The 27,510-nt window shown below is 37.1% G+C and overlaps 2 protein-coding genes across 3 annotated transcripts in view; one reads left to right on the top strand and one right to left on the bottom strand.

The window, feature by feature from the left end:
• The window catches only part of aig1 (androgen-induced 1 (H. sapiens)), a 35,579-nt gene extending 33,174 nt beyond the window's left edge, over window positions 1-2,405 (bottom strand). Inside the window, 2 exon segments of the mRNA XM_019125697.2 lie at window positions 2,060-2,285; window positions 2,287-2,405. Coding sequence (XP_018981242.1) covers window positions 2,060-2,285; window positions 2,287-2,357 — 297 coding nt within the window. The 5' untranslated portion in view covers window positions 2,358-2,405.
• An 11,212-nt stretch (window positions 2,406-13,617) lies between these two features.
• The window catches only part of LOC109112808 (human immunodeficiency virus type I enhancer-binding protein 2 homolog), a 74,994-nt gene continuing 61,101 nt past the window's right edge, over window positions 13,618-27,510 (top strand). Inside the window, exons 1-2 of one of the 2 annotated variants that reach the window (XM_042778048.1) lie at window positions 13,618-13,926; window positions 17,336-17,404. The gene's annotated coding sequence lies outside the window, so the exon portion shown is untranslated. Of the gene's footprint in view, window positions 13,927-16,618; window positions 16,927-17,335; window positions 17,405-27,510 lie in introns of those variants that run through there. The other variant, XM_042778050.1, reaches the window with a different exon arrangement.

Raw genomic sequence — 27,510 nt, 5'->3', positions numbered from 1 at the left:
CTCAGTTCTTATCAAACAACATACCGCTACAGTACTCTGCAGAAACAGTGGATTGCAAGAAAATTAACTAATAACATATAGCATTCGTGATAAAATAAATGTAATAAAACAATGTGCAGTTGTTTTATTTCAGACGCTATGCATTCAAATGCACCATTTCAGTCTTAAATTATTAGACGTGAACAGACTTTTTCCAACCCTATTTGTCTTCAAATCAAAGATTTTATAATTATACTTGCAAAGCGTTTGCAACATAGCAACTGTTCTCACAAAAATATAGGCTGCCTTTCATCACGGTAATGATACACTCAGAAAACCTGTGCATCTGTGCTAATTACACTCTGCTAATTAATCCACGGGTATCTCGTCAGATCAATGAAATCTTTCAGCCACACTTGACCAGGTACTTTATATATGACACTGAGAGATCAGTTCTATGCCAGGCTCCTCAAGTGTCCTATTGTGAGAATGGAAAGCCAAATCGGAACCCCTATATTTAATAATTAATTAAGCCTGATGAAAACATAAATGGCTAAAATCACAGTTAACACAGTGGTAGTTGCTTAGAGTGTTAATAAACATAACAATGCTACAGTGAAGTAGATCAGTTGTGGATAGTCAATGCAAGTATTTGATCCAGACGTACTTGCGTTTCTTGTGCCAAGATGAGATAATCTGCCTCTCTGAATGTGGCATGTGTTTATCGTCTGTTCTAATATTAGTTTCACACAGCCTCATCATCCAGGTTCTTTATAGCAATGCTATGAGTGGTGTCAGAGGTCCTTAAATGCTGTCAGAATTAATCATTATACTATTACACAAAGCAGCACAAACAATAAATCACGTTCCTGTCTCTCTATGGTTGTGGTAAAAGTGAGTCTAGTTTTTCTGTGCTTATGGACAGTTAAAGAGTTTATGAATAAACTTATAACATAATCATTGTGTTTTTCAGGTTATAAAAAAACTATTAAAATAATTTTTGTAAATAAATTTGATGTGCACATATGAATGAAAGTTTGGGTTATGACTGTTTTGGCAGATAAGAAAGAAACATTTCTTATTTCTTATTGAAAACATTTGTTCTGGTTATTATTTTTATGGAAACCATGTTATATTTTTTCAGGATTCTTTGATAAATTGTTTAATTTGAAACATTAATATCTTGTAACATTATAAATGTCTTCAGTCACTTTTGTTCAATTTAATGCATCTTTGTTGATTAAAACTAGTCATTTCTTTCTGAAAAAATAAAATAAAATCTTACTGAGCCCAAGCTTTTGAACAATAGTTATATTTGTTAATTCTAGTGCAGTGACTACAGTGCACTATAATTTCAAATAAGTACTATGGATTCTGAGAGAAAACAGCATAAGGTTCAAAAAGCTCCATCCACAGTAATCTGAACACATCTGCACAGAACATATCTGTACATGAGATTATTCCCAAACAAAAATGGAAAAAAAAGCAAAAACTGCTCTGGAACAGATGTGTAAAAGTGAAGTGTAACAAAACAACTTTTATTGCTATTAAAAATCACTTCAGAAAAAGGGGGAGAAATGGGCTGTTTATGTGGAAAACATGAGTCATTGGCTCACAGACTGTCATAACAGTCAGTGTGTATGTGCGTGCGTGCAGTTGCTGGTGCCTAATGTGACCTGCATTTACTCGAACAGACTGGTCCCTTATGGTGCCAGAACAAAAGGATGAAAAGGATAAAGGATGCTTCAATTTATATGTAAAAACTGTAAATGCACTCTCAATTTGTCCTCCTGTGAACTGATCATAATCCAGCACAACCCTTCAGAATAAGATTCATTATTAATGATGTGACAAATGAAAAGCATGACATCATCATTACAGATTTAAAAAGTCATTACGTCGTGTGATTAACGTTTAATGCTCAGTAAATATGTCTTAAGATTATTTGTGTTGGCGTTTGGACTCCTTTTTGAAGGAACCTGCATATTTCAGCATAACGGGCCTGTCATTATAATGCATTATGGGGATATCTTATAAATATATATCAGGCACTGCATGGGAACGATGCACATGCACTTACCAAATCTATGAATGTAAGAAACTTCCAGCTACCGCCGTATGTTTGATGCGCGGGCATGTCTATGGCTTTGTAATTGCAGAGGATGGAAAAGTAAGAGAGGAGTATCGCTACTCTGAGGATCTGTGATGGGATGAGCGCCATTTTCCTTCCCCCGTCGTGTTTCCGTCTCAGGAAATATCCTGTTGACAGAGGGATGCTGTTATGCGGTGGGGAGAGGGAGAGGGTCGCGGGGATCCGTGCGAGATGTTGGTGGAGGCGCCGGACGTGCGCGAGAGGTTGTTGCTATAGTAACAAGCATCGCTGCCTGTGCAGAGCAGCTCGAAACTGTTCTTCGTGTCCACGCATGCGCATTAAGTTGAGACGCTGGACAGCACCAGTACTGAGTTTTGGGGATTTGTTTCGCCTGTTCTTTTCGTTTGTCTCTCAATAGGATAATAATTTTCTGGATTTATTTACTGCCCTCATATAGCACAAAATGTTTAGATTAAACATTTAGTCTCTATTCTAGAGTCTAGGTCATTGTATTGCCACACTAGTCTGTTTACTAGGTGGTTTATTAAGTGGTTTATTTTTTAACATCAGTTTGTATGTTCATATACCAAGTTACAAAAATGATTGCAATTTCCACCATTATTGGCTAAAATAAAAAATTTCCAAAAACAAAACTTTTGTTCTAAGAATGTTTTGCTAACATTCCCATTAAGGAACGTTCAGTTCTCTGAAAGTTCAGATGTCCAGGGTTTCAATTTTTATTTTATTTTTTTCTGTAAACAAAGGGAACACTCCATTTTACCATTTATAATTTTTATCATCGTGTGAAGGTTCTTTTTGATGTTCTCTGAAGGTTCTGAAACGAGAAGTAAACTTAAAAAAAAGAAAATGTTAAATGAACATCCAACTAAAATGTTTCAGAAAAAAAATCCATAAATGATGTACAGTATAAATAATGTTTTCTGCAAATGTATTGAAAGCATTATTAAAGACCAGATAACTTTGAGTCTTAAACTGTGGTGGTTGAAACCAAAGTACTAAACCACTGATACATTTGACTATATTATATTATATTTTATTATATTATAATTATATTATATTATATTATATTATATTATATTATATTATATTATATTATATTATATTATTTACTTAGATTTTCAGTATCAGGCATAGAAGCTACCAGAATATAATGAAACATAAATAACCCTTCAAAAACAACCCTTTCCCACCAACCCATTTCTGAACTATTAAACTGTAACCTATAATTGGCCATTGGAGCCCATCACTCTTTGAGAGATGTCAGACAGTAGCAGACAAAACATTTTTGCCCCCATAAAACCTGCATTATGATACAGTATGGCAGCCGGAGAGGTTTACAGTGGAAAATCCCTTGCCACAGGCACATAAATGGTTCCCAGAACTAGCCATTTAAGAGGATGGAGGAACGAGGATTAAAAAACTATGCCTGCCTCCACTAAAAGCAGCGTTACAGGGGCTGGCGTAATTCCTGTGACCTGGACTATACTGGACTATCTCTACATTACCTAAAACAGGGTGATTTTTTTTTCTCTTTTTTTCAGACCAAGGGATAATATACATAATAGACACAATTTTAGCGGTCACACCTCAAATAGCATTATGGAATGCTTTTATGTTTGGACTTGTCACTCACATGCCATATTATCATAGCCAAATCCACTTATTACCAGAAAGTTATTGCTTTTTAAAAAAGTAATATATATATATATATCTAAAACAAATCAGGTCACTGAAGCTGATGTGTGTAAAATGCTTTTTTTCTGTGAAAAATGCAAAACCTTATATTTATCTAACTCGACCTAAGCCTCATGAGCAAAATGAGAAAATGCAAAGAAAATATAAGGCACACTGACTGCTGTGCAGGTTCTTCACCTACTGTGGAGTTTGATGGGATCTGCCAGAGTGCAAGAGTGCTCCACAGTTCGTGGTTAGCTGTAGGGAGCATGCAAGAGTTTCCAAAGCTGAGGTAGACTTGTTCACAGTAAGTGCACTTGAGTGAGATGCGTGTGCATGTGCTTCTATGAGTGGGTCCTCCAGCAACCCAAATCTTTATCTCATTCGGTTGGCCCCAAGCTCTCTGACAGGCGAAGCTCAGATTTCAAGTCCAATATATGTGCAAGAGTAGGTCTCAATGAAATGTGTTTATCATTATGATACAGTGCCAAAAGTCTTGAAAACACAGTTTAGGCGTCCCATCTCACATTTGAAAAACATACTTGCTGAGTAGATAGTACAGTCAGTCAGGGCAGCCAGTCTATTTTGGTTTTAGTTTTCTTAGGGTTTATTTTGTGATATCTACCATTTGACTGTACATCATGCCGCTTAATTGTTATACTCTACACCTACTCCTCAAAACAATAACTATGCAAACATTAAATATTGATTTGAGTTTAAAATTTTTACCTGTGCATTATATTTGAGACTTCCACTAAGAAAAATGCCCCTTAATGTGCAAAACAATCAGCCAAACAACAAGGTGAATAATATCACTGTAATACCAAAGCCATCTTTGGTCTGACTACAATCTATTTTTCAACACAATCAATGGAGGTAAAATGGCGCCAGTTGCATTAAACAAGAGAGCAAGAGCCTGCAGAGTTATACAAGAGACAAGAAAGTAGCACCGGTTTGGTTACAGTAATATCGGTCTGATATGCAGCAGTGTATCCGTTGCTTCCTATTATTCCAGAAATATAGTTTACACAAATACATGAGTGCTTGGCCTACAGGCGTACTGTTAGTTGTTAGAATCTACAAAAAAGATTGACATTGCAAAATATTTGTAACCCAACACAGGTGCTATACGTGTGCTGGGCAAATGCTAGTGGATACATGAGCGCACTTGCCTTAAGTACAGGTATATGGCTTTTCACACTTGAAATAGTTAACCATGGGTGATTCTAAACCCCAAGTAAATTAAATTCTGGGTTATCTTGTTTCACACTTCCCACTGCTCATAATTTATCCAGGGTTAACAATTAATCCTGGGTATTCATAAGAAGACATTTCACACGTTTCACTGTAAGTTTCTAAACCCTGCATTATTTGCATATTTTCCAGGTCAGTGTCACTGATTTGGCAGACGCAGCACACAGTGTTTTTACATAAAGGCTATACTGTGCATTCTTATAGGCTAGACTGCCGACTGCACTATCAAGTTTTCCTGATTGAACTTTTTGTTCATAAAGGGGCTTTGCAGTATGAAAAGCCCATGTGTTTCTGGCTTTATAATCAACAATGCTGTCTACAATAGATGGACAAATGGACAAGGATAGAATTTTCATGACTGAGTTGTTTTTGGAACGTTCTCACACTGAACATTGCGATTAACCATTTAAAATCACATACACCAGAGAGCCACATAAAACTTTGTATTATTCAAGTTTATCAAGTAATGCAAGAACAAACGTGTATAATGTATTAACAAAGAAATACTGCCTTTTGTTAATGCAGTAGGGAAAAAAATAAGCAGTGACTGTGAAGGAGATGGGCTTGTGGCTTGTGTGGCTGGCCTGCTCTGCTTTCTATATGTCTCTTTCGATTTTCTGTTAACTTAAAAAAGTTCATAGTTTATAGCCAATAAATGTGCAATGGCAACTATCATTCAACCACATTTGAAAAGAGAGTTTAAGGCACTGAACCACAAGTCTTAATGCAGTTCACAGATGGTGTGTAGAGCAATATATCTGTCTTTTGGATACATTTATCATCATGGTTGGAGTTGTGTGGGGAAAGTCATGCTAATCTCTAGTCAGATCTGTAACAATATCTCATGTAATTAGGTTGAGTTGCCTTTACGTCCGTATACCAGCATGACATTGTAGTAGCAGCTTATGGTTTATAGTTTATATTTTTTGTTTTTTGTTTAGTAATGCTTTGTGCTATGGAACTGGTGCTGGTGCTGGTGTTTGTGTTTGTTTTTGTTTGTAAAAGTCTGCCCAATCAATCTAATGAAGAGAGCGAACACACACATCTGCTTGCTCGCCCGCCTCCTGCTTACCTTTGTCCTGGTTCTGCCAATTAGATGTCCCTTCTCAGAAACCTCCCACTCTAATCCCGCAGATAATAAGGAAATATTATTCATTCATTACAGTTGCCTCCAAATTCAAATTTGGTTTCATAACTGTCCTATGGTTAATCAAGAAACGTCAACACAGATTATGAGCTTTTTGGATGAAGGTTGGCAGGACCACGGGAGCTTCAGCGGTCACATTGTGCTCATTGAGAGAGCAGATCTTCAGTATTGTGCACTAACAGTTCCATTTCAATTCATGCACTTAAATTGACAGGACGCATTTAAATTTGATTGTAAGTATTATTAAAATGAAGTGAAAATCATATGAGCAGCATATCAGTTTTCAGCATTTATAATATTAAGAAATGTTTTTTTTTTTTTTTGAGCTCCAAATCAGTTGAATGATTTTTGAAGGATTGTATTTATAATGTAAAGAATTTTTTTTATTGAGCTCCAAATCAGCTGAATGATTTTTGGATCATGTGATACTGAAGACTTGAGTAATGGCTGCTAAAAATTCAGCTTTGCTATCACAAAAATTAATAAATTTATAAATATATTAAAATAGAAAACTGTTATTTTAAATTGTAATAATATTTTCTTATATTACTGTTTTTCGCTGTATTTTGATCAGTAAGTGTCTTGTTCAATCCCGAATCATTTGATAAGTAGCCATTTCTTAAAATCGGAATTTTTCAAAACCCTGCAGGTCTGCATCCTGTATCTTCTCTCTTTGTCATGGGCCATTTGCTTGAGAATGAATGATGCATGTGGTGAGGTTTATAATTGTCCCTGTGGACTTCGAGATTTGAGTGTTGTTTACTGTGCCGGCGGCTTTCATCATCATCTTGACAAGCAATAAATGATACGGTGTGTATATAAAACACTCACCGAAAGCAATGGAGTTTCCATCATCACACCACACATTTCATATCATTACCGTTTATGGTCTGCGGTCACAGCCTGTCCAACTATACAGATAACACACACAAACACACACACACACACACACCTACAGAGATATTTAAAGCACAAGGTGTGTGTCCATAATGGAGAGGTGTGAAAAGACAGATGGCCGATGAGAGGTGTCTAAACACTATACTTTAACTGGTTTGGAGATAGAGAAAGTACATAGAAAACGCAAACATACACCATGACAGCATAAAAGCTGGGCAAACAGAATTATGAGCAATAATAACACGCAGATGAATGATACAACTATATAAGAATAACTCACCTCCTCACACTGAAGTATTTCCATTACCTGTTCGCAACAGGTCACTCATTAGACTCTTGTTTAGAAATAGAGCACAAAACCTTTTTTTTTTATATGTATTTATTGGCTTTTATTTTAGACTATGAATCAGCCATTCAGGCTGTTAGAGTGTTAACTGAAAGGGCAAATAAATTATTCATCTATTAAATTAAAGGAATAGTTCACCCGAAAATGAAAATTCACTGCAAATGTAGCACCCTCAGGCTGTCCAAGATGTAGAGTTTGTTTCTTCATTAGAACAGATTTGGAGAAATTTAGCTTTACATCACTTGCTCACCAGTGGATCCTCTGCAGTGAATGGGTGCCGTCAGAATGGAAGTTCAAACAGCTGATAGAAACATCACAATAATCCACAAGTAATGTAAGTTATCCACAAGCTGCGTTTTTGTAATAAATCAATCATTGAGATGTTTTTAACTTCAAACTGCCACTTCAGACAAAAATACAAGTCTTCTATCCATAATATTGCTTTCTCTAGTGAAAAAGTCATTTTGTCTGAATTAGGAGGAAAATATGCACTGTTTACAAGTGAAAACAGTCTTAAACAGTTCTAAACAAATATGTCGGTGCATAGATTTTGATGTGAAAGGACAACAGGGGATGGACTTTTTCACTGGAGGAAGCTTTATTATAATTGGACTGTATTATATTTTGATCTCTCATTCTGATGGCACCCATTCACTACAGATGATCCATTGGTGAGCAAATTATGTAATGCTACATTTCTCCAAATCTGTTCCAATGACAAAACAAACTCATCTACGTATTGGATGGCCTGAGGGTGAGTACATTTTCAGCAAATTTTAATATTTGGGTTCCTTTAAATTTAGATAGTCTGTGAATCATTTTGTGATCTTAGAAACTCTTGTGTGGTCCTGCTATTGTCTTGTTTTATATCAGATGTGTGGATAAACTGTTTTCATTTAATTAATTTGGTCTTCAGCCAAGAGTGTTATTTTTATTCACTGGTGTAGATTTTAGACTATATCAGCAGTCATGCTTCACTACGATTGTGTTGTCTTCTATTAAGGGACTTTATTAAGATAGCAAGCTTTTTTCATCAACTTTAATCAGTGAATATAATTGCATTTGACAGATAGGCAAATGTCAAAAATAGGCCACTGGCTGTTAAAACAAACGTTTTATTGTTATAATGATGTCCTTTCTGATTTGTGGGAAAACACGAGGACAAAATCCGTGTGTGCCAAGTATACTGGAAAACCAGTGCTCTGCCAGGCTTCAATGTTTTACCGCTTTCTGTCAGTTGTCAACTTCAAACACAGTGCTTTGGTCTCACAGGATGGAGGAGTCCGCAATCACTGCGCTTTTATCTCATGAAAACACGTTAACCGCCTTTATGCAGGGGCCTCTGTGCGGTCTCCAGCGTCCTGGAAAATGAGATAGGGATGAGGAAGCACACACTGAAAGTCATATTGACCATGAAAAAGAAAGCAATTAAAAGGCACCAGTGTACTCTACAGCTAGAGGTTGATCACACAGTTAGGGGTCAAACTAAATGCTAATGCTTGTGGCATAATACCAAGTGGCTATTGTATTATACAAAATTAGTAAAATGTTATATTATTAAATATTTGCATTTTATTTCTGTTCAAATATATTTTACATTTAAAGGGTTACTCCATCCCAAAATGAAAATGTTGTCATTAATCGCTTATCTGAGCTGTACGCAGATGGCTTACACTCTTCTCTGTCAGCCGCGCTGTGACGATGCGTTGTTTGCTTTCAACCCAAAGTGTAAATACACGTAAAAAACGTATCCTTGTGGCGCTGCTGATACAGAAGAGCGTACACCATCTGAGGAGACGAATTGTTGAATAAAGTCGTTATTTTTGTTTTCTTCGTGTACAAAAAGTATTCTTGTCATTTTATAATGTTACGGTTGAATCACTGATGGCAGATGATGATTCTGATGATGCTTTTCATACTTTCCTGGACCTTGACACTGTTATTTACTTGGTAGTCTATGGGACAGTCTCAAGCCTCCCTGTTTTCATCCAAAATATCTTAAATTGTGTTCCGAAGACGAACGAAGCTTTTACGGTTTTGGAACAACATGGGGGTAAGTGAATATTGACAAAATTTTCATTTTGGGAGTATCCCTTTAACTTATTTTTTAATGGCAAAGCTTTATTTTCAGCAGCTATCACTCCAATTTTTGCAATGTTACATGATACTTCAGAAAGCATCAAATATGCTGATTTGCTGCTCTAGAAATATTTCTGATTATCAAAGTTGAAAACATTTGTGAGTCTATGGGACAGTCTCAAGCCTCCCTGTTGTCATCCAAAATATCTTAAATTGCTTAATATTTTGGTCAAAAAGGTGAGAATTTTTTTTTTTTTCAGGTTTGTTTTATGATTATAAATGTCTTTACTGTCACTTTTAATAAATGTATTATGTCATTGCTAATTAAAAGTATTAATTTCCTTAAAATCTTACTGACCCATAATTTTTGAACAGCAGTGCTTTATGTGACAGCCATGATTTTATTTTATTATTATTATTATGTTTGAAACATTAACAATAGTAATAAAATAAACTTTGTTAATCAGATGATAATGCAATATCATTCTCAACCACCAGAGGTCTTGATTTTACAGTATGGCCGCCATTGAAAATTACCTTTGACACTGATTTCTAAACAGCTATATTTCAATATTTCAAAAAGATTAAATCTTAGTATCTGAATAAAATTAAATGTTAAAGATTGATTTAATGATTCTGATGATGTTGATGATGAGTGTGTGATTCATTAGAAAGCATGTCAGGTAACTTCTTGTAATTAAACAAACGAATGAATCATAGCGGCATTCTCTTTTATAGTCAGCAGACCCAACAAAGGAGTATTTGAAATGGTATGGACTCTGAGACTTTAGGTGTGTCTACTTGTCAGACCTTTGCCAATTTTACAGGGCGGTTTTACACCTTTGGTACATGAGATGAAAGGAGTTCTTTGGCAAGGATTCACACATTAGTGCCCTGCCTTATCACAAAGACAACCTGATCTTTGTCAAGTGTAACAGTTTCTTATGTAATTTACTGGCAGTGCTATAAGAGCAGAAGAATGCTCTGGGATTCCTAAGAATGACGTGTTGCTGAGTATGAGGTTAATCACAGGGATGTGAAAGCTACACAATAGTCGCAGATTACTGGGGGTAAAACTGGGAGTGGAAAAGGGTGAGGCAGATCCCTTCATGTAAGCTCTGGCATGATGACTGCTGTTGAAGCAATATTACACCATCTCAACTGGAGAAACAGATACAGCCTTGGGCTATTCCTCTGTGTCATATATATATATATATATATATATATATATATATATATATATAATACATATATATACACACACACACACACACACACACACACACATATATATATATATATATATATATATATATATATATATATATATATATATATACATATATACATATGTATATATATATATGTGTGTGTGTGTGTGTGTGTGTGTGTGTACGTGTGTACGTGTGTACATGACTTCTTTCACAGAGAAGTGGGACTCTGTGTCTCAAAGAAAGCATGAGGAAGCTTACTGTTGACTGCTTGTTTTGACATCTTAATTATGAAGAATGTGGCTTTGAATTAGCTATTTTTTCATAAATATTTCACCAAGTATAAGGGAAAGAGACATTAAATTCTTTGATATATGTGTGTATACAGTGTTTAAAGGTTTGGGATTTTAAGATTTTTATTTATTATTTTTTTAATGTTTTTTTTAAAGTCTATTATTTATTTGATCAAGAATACATTAAAAACAGTAAACTTTCTATTTAAATATGATAAAATGTATTTAATCCTGTGATGGCAAAGCTGAAATTCTTACTATTATCAATGTTGAAAACAGTCAATTTAATACAAATAAATTATCAAAATTAAAATAAATATAAATAATAATTATTTTAATGTAATGCATCATTGTAGAATTAAATATCTATATTATCATATTTAATTATATTATTATGTTAAAAGTCTACACACACACACACACACACATATATGCACTATACATAATATACTATACATGCTCTTGCTATACCAAAACTTACTTCTGATTAACACACACACACACACACACACACACAGATATGCACATATACACATTCATAAACAAAGAGCTGTGGCTCAACAGCACGTACAGATATAAAGGCCCTCCCATCATTGCCTTGCTTGTAAACAATGAAGTAATCTACTACATCTGTATTAATGTAACATGCATCAGACATATATAAATTAAGTATATTAATGAAGATGCGGAGGAGGAGGTGAAGGTTAAATATCTATATATATATATATATATATATATATATATATATATAAATATATATATATATATATATATATATATTTCAGTAATCACAGTCATGGGAGTTATGATTTGCTTCTATGAATGTCTATAGTGGTGATCACCTCTGGGAAACAAATGTGCATTGTGATTCATGACATTCAAACATTTATAATAGCACGGAGTAGTGTTTTATCTGGTCCACTGATAATTAACTGAGAACTGCTCTGTGCTGCTGGGAACACCCTTGTGTCCTTGAGAAAATGACTTTGCAGGCTGAGTACATGCAGACACCTGCACAGGCACTAGCGAGCAAACGCCAACCAGTGCAACAAGATGACTTGATAAATGTTGATGAAACAAGCCCTTTGGGTCAAGTGCAGACATTTCCATTTCCTTTTTATTTCCTGCGGGAAAGCATCATTGACTGTGATGCCTAAGCTTGTCCGGCAATGCTGATTTATGTCTGTGCGCTGTCAATTATGCTTGAGTGACTCAGATGCCAGCACTTCTTTGGGGATGCCCTTGCTGAGGATTACAGAGGAGCTCCCTATTGCCAATGTGAAGGGAACTCCAGGTCACAGCTGATGTGATCACAAGCTCCTTAAAGGAAACATAAGCCACTCTAACCTAGCCAGTAATCCATTTAATACAATACAGAACAGACGCACCACTCCCGACAAGACAAACATGCACATTTCATACCACGGACAGGACTTTCCCATAATTTCTATTGATTTTATAATGAGCTAGAGATATTTTCTATCTCCCACCCCTAAACTGATGCCTCAAACAAGCCTTCCTGCATTTTGGTTTCCCATAATGTAGGGTTTACTGTTCTTATAAAGATATTTGGTCCCCACAATGTAGGCAAAACCTCATGCACATGCACAAATTGAACAGCTACAGGCAACCAAGCAAGAATTTCTCAGTTTACTTAAACAATCTCTCTTTATTTGGGGCCAAACAAAACCTACATACATGTGAACAATGACCATGTTTATATGTATATAATACTCCAATTTTGGTTAAAACTTTGCTCAGAAAAAGACTGCATTTTGCAGCATTTAAGTAATATTGAACAGTAGTCAACTTATTGTCACTCATGTATACACACACACACACACACACACACACACACACACACACACACACACACACACACGTATATTTCAACATCGGGGGGACCAATATATATATATATATATATATATATATGTGTGTGTGTGTGTGTGTGTGTGTGTGTAAAATTAACATGTAAAATATTGGCCAAAAATATGTCAAACAAGATATGATTACATGACATTTATATAATTAAATATGACGAAATTCTAATAGACCGCATATAAACACTGTCAATGATGCAGAGCGGACAACTAGGTAGTCTACCTCTACTTACCGCCTAGGGCTTTTCTTTCCTAAATATGTGTCATGCATGGAGGCAGAGAAAACAGGTCACTGCCATTTTAGAGTAGAAAATAGAAAAATGTGATGCTGAAAGAAGTCATATTGTGCAGTAGTTTATGGATGATTACATCTACATCTTGGTACAGATACTAAATCTAAATTTGTCATTTAATACTGCCCTAACATTATGAAGGGGCATTTCAAAATGAAATCTTACTCTATTACTCTAGTGTGACCTGCAAGTCAAGTAGATCTAATGTCACTGAGCGTTCCCGCCCTGCCCTGATGCATCAAATTGCAGGAACACAAGACATCTGTCGCGGTTTGGAGTCAGAGGAGCTCGTTCTGGAGAAATTTCACCAAGGGAGTTCCCTCCTCCTATCAAGACAAGGAAGAGGCCGGGCGGGTAGTCTCGGTCAACCCCACTCCCCCCTCCCCCTCCTCCCCTCTGCAGCTCTACGGGGACGCGCGCTGGGGGATCCGATGACGTCACAATCACACTAACACACGCGCGCGCAGATTCTCGCTTTACTTCTTTCTCCCTCTCTCGTTTTTCTATTCTGGGAAGCGTCGCTAGGAATAACCCCGTCTCCCCTCAGCCGGTCGCGAAGCCCCAGACGAAGCGGACTAACTCACTTTCATATCTTTCTGAAGCAAAGAGCACTACATTGTACTCCAACACCTGGCGTCTGCAGCGTTGTCGTCACAATTCGAGTTTAACTGATATTTTGTGCCAGAGCTGGAAGTGGCGACAGTGGCGTTTGACACTCTTTTGGAATGTTGTGGGCGGATTTGAAAACGTTCAACCGGTAAGTTTTAGTCTTGTATACCTTATTCTTATTATGTCAAGGAGTGACATTTTTTTGAAAGCTCGATTAAGTGAAAATGAGTAGCGGATTGGTCCCCTCCGTTTATTGGGACATGTGGGGAATACCCCGTTTGCTTGGTTGGAGATAGTGAATATTGCGTAATATCCTAAGGAATTTGCAAGGCTGGTTCGGGAAAGTGAAATAAATCACTATCTTGAGAGCAACTGTCATTAATGTTATATGGTCTGTACTGTTTTTGTGGTCGTAGACCGTTGTTTTTTTTTCAGCATGGGTAATGTTGTGATCTGTATTTTCATGTACACACCGCCTGTGCGCGTGTATGTGTGTGAGCCAGAGAGAAGGTGGGTGGGACTTAAGCTCGTTCCGGGAATGTTCCATGACGCGCTCTCAGTCAGTGAAGGGCCCCATTAGGGAGACTCTCGACTTGCGATTGTTGCTCAAGTCAGGTGGCACCTGCTGTGATAGGAAGAAACATTTATTAATTTATCTTTTTAATGTGGCAGCGCAAACATACATTATATACAAGATACATATAAATTAATGTTAACACACACACACACATATATATTTATTAAAACATTTTGCTTTCATGTTTTATATTAATGTAATTTTGAGAACCACTGTCTTTTTTTACATTAAATTTACATTTATGCAGGCACTTTTATCCAAAGCGACTTCCATTGCATTCAGAGTACACAATCATTTTTTATTTTTTTTTGGATCAGTACTTGCTTTCATTAACGCTGTACTGTTTGAGCTACAGGAAAGCATTTCTGTCAAAAATGTTTAATGTTCTATTCTTCCATGATTAATATAAGATATTATATATTGTATATAAGAGGAATAGACAGTAGGGTTATGTAACAACCAAGCACACCAGTAGAGACATGGTCAAGGGTGTAGCCAAGTATTTACAACCCATCAGGCAAATTAGTTTATTTGACTATGCCAAATAGATGAGCCAGTGCCCTTTGCACTGGCTTGATATACATGTCCAGTGCAATGCATAAACACACCCACAGTATCTCTTCTTGACACTGACATATGATACATAAACATCATTTTGTTTTCCATCACCTGGGTTCTATCCATCAAGAAGAAACAGACAGAGCTGGAGGTTTGACAAATGTCCTCACGCATTTTTTCCACAACAGAATCAATCACATTGATTCCGTGTTGAGCTTTGACACATCTAGGCTTCCTGGCAAGTTTTTTTGTGATTGTTTCTGATGGAAAGTCACTTTTAAAGGTAAACTGACCCACCTTTTGTTCTCACTTAAAACACTCACTCACACACACATTTATGATTAAACTCTCTAAATGGCTTTCATTCAGTTATGCCAACATAAACAAATGGGTTCCAGGAATTAGGAAGGCATATTCAAAGGCTTCAAATTCTTAAGTGCTACTTTGATGGAAATTTGAAGAAGCTTTCTTTGTGACAGCCTGTTCCCCAGTGCAAACTGAACCATTAAATGTCGCGAACCCTCAGCACAAATTTAGGAAAGCAAAGGTCACTCTCCAGCACTTAGTTAAACGACACTGTCATTGGCTACAGAGGGCACTGGCTGCAAGTCTTTTAGAGCTCATGCCATTTTAATTGGATCAAGGTCTTTTAGGAAGGCACTGTAAAAAATATTTTTCAAAGTTGTAAATAAAGATTATTGGTGTATGTTTACAATTCAGTGCCTTACTTGCCGTTTCTTTGTAATAATTTGCCAAATTTACCATCACAATTATTACTAATTGTTTATATAATACACCTAATTTTGTAACAAACTACAAAATTAAATTGCATTTACAATTATGCATTTAGCATATGCTTTCATCCAAAGTAGCTTTTGCATTCAAAGTATACAATAATCGCTTGAACTCATGACCTTGGGGGTGCTTGCGGCATGCTTTGCTGTTTATGGTATGGGAAAACTGGCATGCACCAGTTGTGGTTAAATGCTAAATTGTGCAGCGGACCACTGTTGTTTTTCATGTGCATGATGAGGGGAAGGATTTGTTCTCATGGTGCTGGTATGGAAGAAAACAGTTGAGGCATATCACCGCTTACACAGTGTGACAGAATGGATGCCAGCATCTGGGTTGTGCTTTTCCACTTGTTGCTTCAGGTTACATAATTGAGGTTTCTTCTCAAGAATACAAGGTTAGGAAGTAAAATAGCGATCTAGGGTGGCCACATACTTAGGCTGAGTCTTTATTGAAGACAATCAGAGATGAGCGATTGGCGGAGGTGCTTCTTTTAATGTGGTTTTAATTTTCTCATAACATTTTATACAACAATACTGAACTATTTCATGGCAGTATTAAAACTAGCTCTCTATCTCACTACATAGTGTTAAATTTAATCCAGTAAGGATGCTAGGAGAATTCTGCATGTGTGTGTGTTGTAATCCTGAGGCTGTCTTGAGAGTGTCAAGATGAGCCGGCGTCTGTGTTGACACCCCGCCAGAGTGCGAATGCTGTGCGTGACGTCCTCGCTCGCTTCAGCTGCATAACAGGAAATACTCACGGCCTCCCCTCCTTCCTGCTTTGAAAAAGAGGTAGTCTCTCACTCGCACTCATTCTCCTGCCCTTCTTTTCTTTCGTTTCCTGCAGCAGCAGGGCAAGGCGAGACCTATTTTTATTTTTTGAGGCATTGGCGTTGGTTGTTGCTCTTCGGACCAGCCGACCAATCAGAGAGCAGCTGCTTACGCCGAAGAAACATGATCATTTTTTTCACTCTTTTGCTCTTTTCTCTGAGCAAGTGAAGGTAGCAGGAGGGGGAGCAACCAAAAGAAAGAGTGTGCAGGAGTGAGGGAGGAGGGAGAGAGAGAGTGAGGGAGAGAGAGAGAAGGCTGCAGACAGCGGTAGGGAAATAGCTTCTCTCACAGAACGTGAGCGAATGGTGATTGTACAGGCTTGCGCGACTGCCACAGCAGAGAGGAAGGAGGTTTGGAACCCCTGAGGATCTGAAGGATGCCATGTCAGGTGAGCCACTGATCTGGGCCAGGAGAGATAGTAGAGGAGCAGTGAAAAAGAATGAGAATGAAAATAAAGAAATGATGCTTGTGGTTTCCTGCTGCTTGTTTTTAAGTCCTATAAGGAGTCAGGCTGAAGTGACAGCTGATTAGCAGGCATTGCCAGGGGCTCTGACCGATGCTGGACACATTTGCACAAGTTCAGTAGCTTACGAGAATAAGTTTGTTAACCCACTGACATACCCTTGCCGATAATGTGCAGCGATTAAATACAGATACCTTGCACGATTATAGATAACTTATGCACTAGGTGACTTGACATAATGAATACTGCTGCACATTTTTTGTTGGTATGTGTGTGCTTTAATAAAACCAGTGTTGCATGCACTAATGACATTATCTTTTCTCTTTCTGAACAGGGTGTGTGAGGAGGGTGTGTACCTGGATTAGATTCCCGGGACCGTCAGGACAAGAAAACCAAACACTGGGTACAGTATGTTTAAGATGTGTCTGAGATGCCAAAATCATGTCATAAATTAGCACAGGTGTTTATGCTATGCTTGCAGCTGCATCAATCAGAAGTTCGTAAAGCAGTGACGTCATCGGTTTCTGTGTATTTGGTAAAGCATCTCCAGAAACGTTTGTGCAAGGGTGTGTTACTCGAAACCCATCGCGCTTTTGCAGTTTCCGAGCTTTGTTAATAGGCCTGAATAATTAATGAGCAGGTAATTGAGTTGGGCTAATTATTCATTATAAGAATGATGAATATCATCACCGATTTGGGAAGTATTTCTCGCCTCTCATTATTTTCAGTCACTTTTGATGAACTTGCAGGCGACTTTTTTTCTGGGTTGAGTTTGAGATAACAAAAAGAAAGAATATGTGGGACGAGAATCGAAAAGAGGAAGTGAAAATAGTAAAAGTTGAAGGAACTTTCTAATCTATTTTAGAATATAGTCATCTTCAGTGCATGCATTGTTTTGGTGAAGGTTTTTGAGGTAGGCCGGATGTAATGTATATCATGTTATGTTGTGTGCACACATTTTGTAGCCCAGACCTCTTCTGTTTTTCTTTCTTTCAGTCAGTCTTCCTCTACCATATGCTCTGGATACAAAGAGCTGTTTGTGACTGTACATAGTTTGCCCCGTAAAAATAGACGTATAAATAGTTGATAACCATCAAGCATCGCACAAGCCTTCCAGTGAGGCACCAACTATGCTGAGCAAATTGTACAAGAGTGTATAAAAGTAAATTGAACGTGTGTTGGTTGATTCAGGGTGTGGTGCTGTCATGTCTGTTACGGTGTGTGTTTGACGTTGTGGAACTCTGTGGTTAGCACTGGGCCGTAGGTAGAGTGTGAAGTGTTGTGTCTGTCTGGACTGGAGTATTGTGGGGGAAAAATGTTGATCCATGCCTGAAGCAGTCCGGTGATGTAACTACAGTTTGCTCAAGGTGATAAAACAGGCAAGCCGTTGAACTTTTCTGTTTGTGTTTAGTCTGTTCAGGTAATGTTGAGCAACAAATTTGAACAGTTTGATGTGGAAGTCTGAGAGGGTTTGCCGTGCCGATGTGTATCACAGTGCGCTAAATGGCACTTGATTGCTCTTGACTCCAATTGGCTAGGAGTGTTGTGATGCTCTTTGCTGATTTAAGGTGACAGTAAAGTGCCTTCTGGTTATCATACGCTGTTCTAATTGGAAAAACATGGGTTCCCTGGTAGAAAGACAGCTGTACGACAGTCGGGCGGTCGTTGCCCTCTTCTGAGTGGCATGTGTTTGTTTACTTCAGGGAGCATGAGGGTGGTGGGTATGCAGAGGTCAAAAGGTCATTCTGTCAATCTTCTTCCAGCAAGGGGTGAGTTATAAGTGGATCAAAATGACAAAGGTGATGAGAGGAACTTTGGTAAGGGTGCTTTGAGTATGGAAATAGTTTCACATTTGGACTAAGTGAGCATTTGGATTTATGCTGTATAATTTTGACCTTCTGAAGCATTATGGTCACCTGAAAATTGGTGTGCTGAGTATGGCTAGATATTGTTACATGTCTTCCGAATCAAATATGTTTGATTTGATTCAGATTTTTTATTCAGATTCTGATTCATTTGGGTGAAAACGTTCAGTTTTCTCACGAATGAAAGATACTCTCTCTTTGCTGATACTGTTAATGATTCAGGGCAGTGTTTCAGGTGGATTCAACTCATCTTTTTGAACTGAAGAACCAGCTTAAAAGACTAATTTATTTTTGGAATCAGTCATCATTGGTCGTGCTCTATGCTTTTGATTCACTAAAAAGTACCGGCTTATAAAGTCATTTGTTTTTGAATCGGATATACTGGTTATACTGTATGCTTTTGAGTCACTAAAAATAGAACTGATTTGATTCACTAAAAATCAGCAGCTCATAAGAGTCATTTGTTCATTAATTGGTCTACAGTTGGTCAGTACACAGTGTACATCAGAAAAAACATGTTTCAACTGGTTATTATCATCAGCATGTGAGCTTTGGCATTTTTAGTGCATGTTACTTAAATGACTTTTGGTTCAGTAAACAATGCTGAGGCGTTTTGAAAAAAATATTTGTAAATTTCAAAATCACATTCTTGTGACGTTAGTGCCACCTGCGAATACCAGTTGAACTTTTGACCAGCACGAGCATGATGATGTCATGCACTCAGCTCAACAGTCCAGTAATGACAAGACAGTGATTATGACTAATACTTACAGGCAATCTGTGCACATGTTAGTGTTTTTCAGCTCAGTGTGGCAATGGAGGACTTTTGTTATGGATTGCCACTCAGAAAATGCTCACGGTCAGGACATCACCTGACCTGTGTGTGTATATGTAGGTGTTTGTCCCTATATACTGTAGTTCATGACACTTTTCACCTTATTGAAGGGCTGTCAGGTCAGGCATCTTTCATCCAAGGCAAAAAGGTCAGAGCTGCCAATGTAGTGACCACAGTTCTCTGGAGAGAGACGTGCTTCTGCTTCCTGCCTTACAGCTCTTTAATGTTTAAAGTCTACAATTAGTTTGCGACAAAAAACCTTGAATGTAGCAACTCGCAGCATGGGCTGGTTGAAATCTCTCTGAATGATCATCAGGTGAATATTCTGTCCCGAATACAGAGAAGGCAATGAACAAGAACTGAATGAAATTGTGCAAGGAGAGTGAGGGATTGAACTATTTAACTATTTTTTTTTCTTTTCATACATGTCAGGGCTAAAACATCCGAAAGCTCTTTTTCCAAGTTGGTTGAAATGTTTGTGATTAGCTGTGTAAAGTGCATGCAGCATGACTGCAAAAACTAAAGTGTGTGTCTTTTAAGGAATATTCTTGTTTCAGCTTAATTAACAGCATTTGAAACAGCAAATTATTTTGATTTTGAAAAAGAAAAAAATCAAGGTTACAGAGGATGCAAATGAGGCACATTTTTAGAAGATTTAAAAGCAGAAATGTATAGCTTATCATTTTAGAAAAGCATAATGCATGCTGTAGTATTTGAGCTAAAATTGTTCTCATAATTTTTACATGGCAAATATGCTTTAACTTAATAGTTAGTGATTATTATATTTTTTTAGAACACTAAAATCACATAATGTGCATATTGTTTGTCTTTTGGGTAAACTTTGAAACGGTGAGTATTTTAACGTTTATTGACTTGCCCCATTCACTTTCAAATAAGGGTGCATGATTTGCCAATTTTTTTTCTTAAATTTTTTTATTAAAAAAAAAAAAAAATTTAATTGTTATTTTATTGTTTGTATTTTTTTGTTTTAGTATTTTTTTTTTTATTTTTTTTTAATAATTTTATTATTATAATAATATTATTTTTTTTAATGTTTTTTGAATTTGTTTTTATTTGTTTTTTTTTTTTATGAATTTTTTTAAAGTAATAATAATAATAATTATTATCATTATTTAAAAATATACAGATTACTAAATAAAAACAAAGTAGGAAATATTACTATTGTAATTGTACTGAAAAAAAAACAACTAAGTAATAATAATGATTTTATTACTTGTCATTTCTTCATTTTCAAATGTTAAACCATCAAAATTAATATTGATTTAAATGTGTGAAAGGGGATGTCAGTCTTACAGTGTGCACTTTGAAATAGACTCCATTTTTAGACATAGTTTGTAGGTTGTACAGCAGTTGCACTGCCTGTTTACAGTTCCTTTATGCCATCTGATATCACTTAAATCCTTCCTTGATACATTTAGTCGTCCATTAGCCCTTAAGTGGAGGAAACGGCCTAGTACGAGCGATCGACTTAGTAAAACACACGGCACGGCAAAAACACTATGCATGATGATTATACAAATCTTTCCCTTTCAGCAGTTACATGTATCATGCTAATGGAGGATCTCACTCATCAGAAGAGCACGACCTCCCTGATCTACAACGCTGAGATATCTGCTTATGATCTGAAACATAGCAGGGGTTCCAGGTCACGCCGACGGCTCCAGGTTGAGGGAAACGAGAGCTATCGGTCAGCCTGGAGCTTTTGTATGAACCCCGCCGAAGAAGACAATGCACAAAAGCCCCCTAAAGTAGCAACACATTCTCTGTTACTATGGGAACCTATCAGAACTGTGCTTTGTCCTTGATGGAATCGGATGGATAGAGAAGCTGTATTAGTGGAGCTTAGAAGAGAGAGAAACAGACAGAGAAAGAAGAATTAAAGCAGGAACTAGCTTGTGTGAGGATGAATGGAGATACAGTACGAGAGAATTTCAACACGGCGGGAGACTCTTGACCCTCAACCCTTGCTCTGATTGATCTGTCTGTATCGATTCAGTGCATTAAGAATTTATTATGCCACTAGACATGTCACTAGATGAGTGCTTTGCTGATTAATTAGGTAATGGCAAAAAATACAGCAGTGTATTGGGTCAAAGAAACAAAGGATATGCGCACACATATACACATAAAGAATAAAGCACATGGCGCAAGGGGACCAAAACTAGTCTCGTCTTTCCCAAGCAGAACAATAGTATGTGCAGGTGTTTCATCTGATCAGAAATAGAGCTCCCATCCACCCACACACACATACAGTTATACAAAGACACACGGAAACTCATACGTATGCACCAATGAGCACACACATACATTCTCATTCACCTAAACCATTTACGAGCAGCCACGCATGGAGCACACCTTTGTCTAAAAAACAATGCTATGTTAGATACAGTATCTTTGGGTCGGAAAATAAGTTAACAGATTTGTTACCCAAAAATGTAAATTCTGTCATCATTTACTCACCCTCTTGTAGTTCCAAACCTTGATGACTTTCTGTCTTCCATGGAACACAAAAAGAGATTTTTTGACTAATGTCTGGGTCACTGTCTGTGCAATTTTTAAAAAGATTTAAAAAGCCCTATAGTAAAAAGTATACAAATATTGTAAATATCCTCCATACAACTTGTGTGCTATAAGAGTCTAGAGCCTTTGAGACTTACATTTAAGTTATTATTCACTTATTTTTCTTCCAATCCTATTGGGAACACAAAAATTGTATTACGTTTGCCACTATAGACGTTTAGACGTTTACTCAACTACGATGACTTCATGAATTATTCATTCATGGATTGGACATCGGTTCTCTCATAAACTCTCATGAACATGTGAAGTTTGGGCATATGTGAGGGTTTTTAGTGAATAACAACATTTGATTGTTCTTCACACTAGTTGCTATATTTGTTATATACTGCATAATTCGTATGGACCATTTTGAACCCCTTTTACTTTATTAATATTGAAAGAATGTTCTTAAAAAATTCTGATTAATTAAAACACCTTTTGTGTTCCGCCAAAGAAAGAAGGTTTTAGAGGATGAGCTTAGCGTGAGTAAATGATGTAAGTAGTAAGATTTTTTGGTTGACTTCTCCCTTTTCTGCCAAGCTGTTCAGTAGATACTCAGCTCCTCACAGCCCCTCAGCTGTTCTATTCTTCCTCATGCCACTTTCAGATAACAGAGCATTTGAATTTGAATAGTCCAGGAGTGGACAACAAGCGTGTGCGCTGTTGTTTCCTGTAGCCGGGCAGAGGCAAGGCGAGCGGCGTGTGTCCGTAGGCAAAGCACATGGAAAGCAGCGAGAGAGCGAGCAGGAACTGTCCTGCCTCGGTCTCCCACACATCGCGCCAAACAGGGCGTGCAGGCAGAGAGCTGAAATACGCCCTCCTTTCGTTTCCTTCTCTTTGACAATGCAAATCGCACACCGTCCAAAAGCTGCACCGCTGCAACGGAGCACGCTTCCTGTTTGACAAGGTGCATGTGTGAGCGTCTGAAGAGGTGGAGGGATGCGTGCTGGAGTTGAAGCCGGGCCTTTGGTTTTTATGCCCACTCAGTTGCCACATTGCAAGCGTGTGTGCGGGCACTCAGCTGTCTCGATAAGGTCAGACGGCGAAGGCTGTTTCTGGCATGGTATTGCATCACAGCAAGAGACCCATTACATTTGCGGCTAGAACCAGGTTCTAGTGATGCGTATCTCCCTATCTCGCAGACTCCCCTGTGCACTGCTATCTCTCCGGATGTCAAAGGTAGACAAAGCAGCACTTATGTGACACTTCTTTAACTAAATCCTCTAATTTAATCATGGGATATCTATATCTTAATCTATTAACCCAGCATCTGCAAGTGACCAGCAGAATGTGTCTCTAATTTGCATGAAAATCCACATAATTAGATTGCTAACATCATTAAATGATCTTAGGTTTCTCTAGTTTTTGTCCTTTGTCTCGAATCTTTGTTGTTGGATGGAGGAATATATTTATATCATATTACAGGCTAATACATGAATCGACTGCAATTGCTAATCATAATGACTTTTTGGCAGTGGGTTGTCCGAAAGCTGGAGAAAATTGTAAACCCTGATTGGGGGTTATTCAAGGAGAGCTCTGTTTTGACTGTCTGTAGAACAGGTGGTGAGCTGAGCTCGGTAGGATTGGTTGGCAGAGGCTGTTCGTTGAGTTGGTGAGGTGGCAGCTGCGTTGAGCACTGAGCAAAAAGTAGCGCTTTCCTCCCTCCCCGCCTCACTTTCAGCACACCCACGTGCCACCCGCATGCCGAAAAGAGCTGCTCTCGCCCCACTCTCGCTGCGATGGGATGAAGGTGTAGCGAGGGGGCGGATGGGGGGAGTGTGTTGCAATCAGTGCAATGGAGAGATGAGGAAAGGTTTCAGTATAGATCAGTGTGAGTGTTAATTTTGACAGTGAAATGTTTGTTAACAAAGTTTTGTTTTATTTCATCGATCTGAAGTAAAAATTACACAATTTAAATGAAAACCTATTGCTTACAAAAATTAGTATGAGAAAATACACTAAAAATGCAAGATATTAACAATGTGCTAACAATGTTTTATTTGTTAAAATTAATATATAAAATGTTTGAAAACTTAAATGTTGTTTTTCTATTTTTTATTAAATGCAGTGTTTATTATTATTTATATACTGTAATAGTATTTATCAATAGTTTGAATTTATTTATTTTCAGTTTTAAATTCAATTTTACTCTTTATATTATGTGCTTTTCTTCTTTATATATATATATATATATATTATATATATATATATATATATATATATATATATATATATTTCAATGTAGCTTTAATTTATTTGTATTTTTATTTTAGTTTTAGTTATTTCAGTTCTTCAACTTAAACTTATTTTGGCTAGTTAAGGCAACATTTCTCATGATTTTGCTGAACATTTCTCTTAATTTTTTAAGTTTAAGTTTTTCATCTATATTCATTTATATATCAATTTCAACTTTATTTCCATTAACAACATTTATTTTTTTGTAATTTTAGTTTCAATTAACAGTAACAGCACTATTAAGATGCCTTTTTAGTCAAAATAAAACTGATTAAAATGTATAAAATGAAATATATATTAAATTTAAAGACAGAAGCTATGAATAAAAAAACTTTTTAAAATTAAAACAGGTCAGTACAGTTATTTTATTCTGTGCTCAGGGGTTGTTTTGCTTTTTAATTTTTTTAATTTTTATTATCACACTATCTTGTCATTGTTTTGCTCATTTTGTCAGTCATTGTATCCAAAATTTACTTTTGTTATTTGATTTTTGTTCAGTTGTACAACAGCAGTCTCACCTATCTCCTCGTTTTGAAGGTGACCTACTTATAAGTAGGCATGGAGTATGTTCCCCTATTGTGTGGTATGAAGCAGGTAATCCCTACTGTATGTCATCTGTCATCCAACACTCTTGCATATGGAGTATTTGGCCAGTGATGAGGGGTATAGAGGGGGTAGGCCACCCCCCTGCCCACACGATGAGTGCCCTGCTGGGAATGGAGCACTTCTGACACTGGCCTGTTGGCCCATCTTCCCAGGTCATTAATCCAACATTCTGTCATTAGCAGTCCCACGCTTTTCCTCAGCAGCTGTCCTTCACACTTGATAGCAGTACACTGAAGAGCTTATTAAACAGAGCACAGGCTGGACAGTGTGCTTCTGTTGACACAAATGAGCAGCGGATGACACTCGGTCTCCCTGCAATCAAGAAGGGTGCTTGCAATTAATTAGTGATGGTCTCTCAAGCTCAAGATGCAGCCAAGAGTTGCCCTAAGATGTTTGTACTCTGGTCGGGAGACTAACAACAGGACACATGGGGATCAGGAAGTGGTTACTTAATTCTTTGCAAACAAAATTAGGTTTGTGTGAGATTAACAGCATCCGAAATCCTCAGGCACATCAAATTAAAATCAGACAATAACCGTGCACATTTGGCCAATTAGCATAAGTTAGGTCATGCCAGGTCATGTCTTTGACAATTGACCCTTGGTAATTGTTGTTCTCTCATACTGGAGATTTCCAAGAATAGTAAAGTTAACAATTTAAATAAAGTGTGATGTTGCAACACATTTTGTTTTTCATATGTTTGCCTTTAAATTAAAGGGAATTACGAAAAGCTGCTTGAAGCCTTATTTGAAAGCAATTTCAAGTGATTCTTTTTAGCTAATCAATGAATGACTCTTATAAACCAGTTCTTTTTTTTTATCAAAAGCATACATTTAATGACAAAATTCACTCCACCCCAAAATGAAAATGTTGTCATTTGTTCACTTACACCCATGTCGTTCCCAACTCTGAAAGCTTTGTTCATCTTCGGAACACAATTTAAGATATTTTGGATGAAAACCGGGAGGCTTGTGACTGTCCCATAGACTGCCAAGTAAAATACACTGTCATGGTCAAGAAAAATATGAAAAGCATCGTCAGAATAGTTCAAAGGTGTTTTCCAAAATGGCGCTACGGTGATGTGGGGAGAGACAGAGGAGACAAATTGTTGTCATTATTTTAGTTTTCTTCTCGTACAAAAAGTATTCTCGTCACTTCATAACGTTACGGTTGATCCACTGATGGCAGATGGACTATTTTGACAATGCTTTTCATATTTTTCTGGACCTAGACAGTGTATTTTACTTGGCAGTTTATGGGACAGTCACTTACAAGCCTCCCGGTTTTCATCCAATATATCTTGTGTGTGTGTATATATATATGTGTGTATATATTGTGTATATTGTGTTCTGAAGCTGAACTAAGCTTTTACGGGTTGGGAACGACATGGGGGTAAGGGATTAATGACTAAATTTCCATTTTGGGGTGGAGTATCCCTTTAAGCCAGTGTAGTCAGATTACAGAACGAATGACTCTAAACCGGTTCTTTATAGTGAAACAAAAGCATGCAGCGTAGCTAGTGTGGTTCAGTCTCAGTCTTAAATCAGTTTCTGACTGGTAGTTCATATAGTGGTGTGTAGTTAAACATGCACTGTGCATTTTATCAGTGTTGTTTTATTTATGAGTTGAGTATGTTCACTTGTTTTGTTTTGATATTAAATCGTTATTTCTATATTTAAGGCCAACTGTTACATTTATGCTATGTCTAAAAGACTGTAGAAAGTCATTAACTGCTTTTGCAAAAATTGTTTTAGATGAAGGAGTTTTAGATGCAGTTTTATTTATTTTTCCCAGACATTTATTGCTTAAAAGTACAAAATAATTGCTAATGAAACTGTTAAGGACAGAATCTTTAAGAATTCAGAACTGGAATCACTAAATTCTTAATGATTTCTGTCCCTATTTATTCTACCCTATTTGTTGGAATGACAATGAGAGCCACCAAGCTTTCTAGACATCCACTATAGGACACCTGTAATCTGCCAATGGATTGAATTATGTTAATTAAGTTTTATGAGCTGAGAGACAGAAAAAAGCATGAACAATTCTTGATGCACAGATTTGAAAGTTGGATGCACAAAGTACACATGAGGTTCTGATCTTTTGCCATTTGTGATGAAGGACAAGATTTGAATCTACATCTGCTTTAATAATCTGCCCTCTCTTTTCCTCCTTGTAGCTTTGGACTGATCCATCCATGCAGGATTGCCAACATTTCAAATACTCAGGAGTGTTCATTTCTTTTCCTAATGAGACATTTTATCATTACACGGCCAGAGTGGCTCTTATAATTTGTTGTTCTTCCTTGCTAAATAAGAAAACTCTGCTTTGGACTACCCAATAGACTGCCCGGAATGTTTTTATTAAAACTGCCATCTTCACATAGTC

This window comes from Cyprinus carpio, chromosome A20, assembly GCF_018340385.1.
Source record: "Cyprinus carpio isolate SPL01 chromosome A20, ASM1834038v1, whole genome shotgun sequence".
NCBI classification, from domain to species: domain Eukaryota; kingdom Metazoa; phylum Chordata; class Actinopteri; order Cypriniformes; family Cyprinidae; genus Cyprinus; species Cyprinus carpio.
The sequence above is the reverse complement of the archived record's forward strand: the minus strand, read 5'-3'. Positions and strand labels throughout refer to the sequence as shown.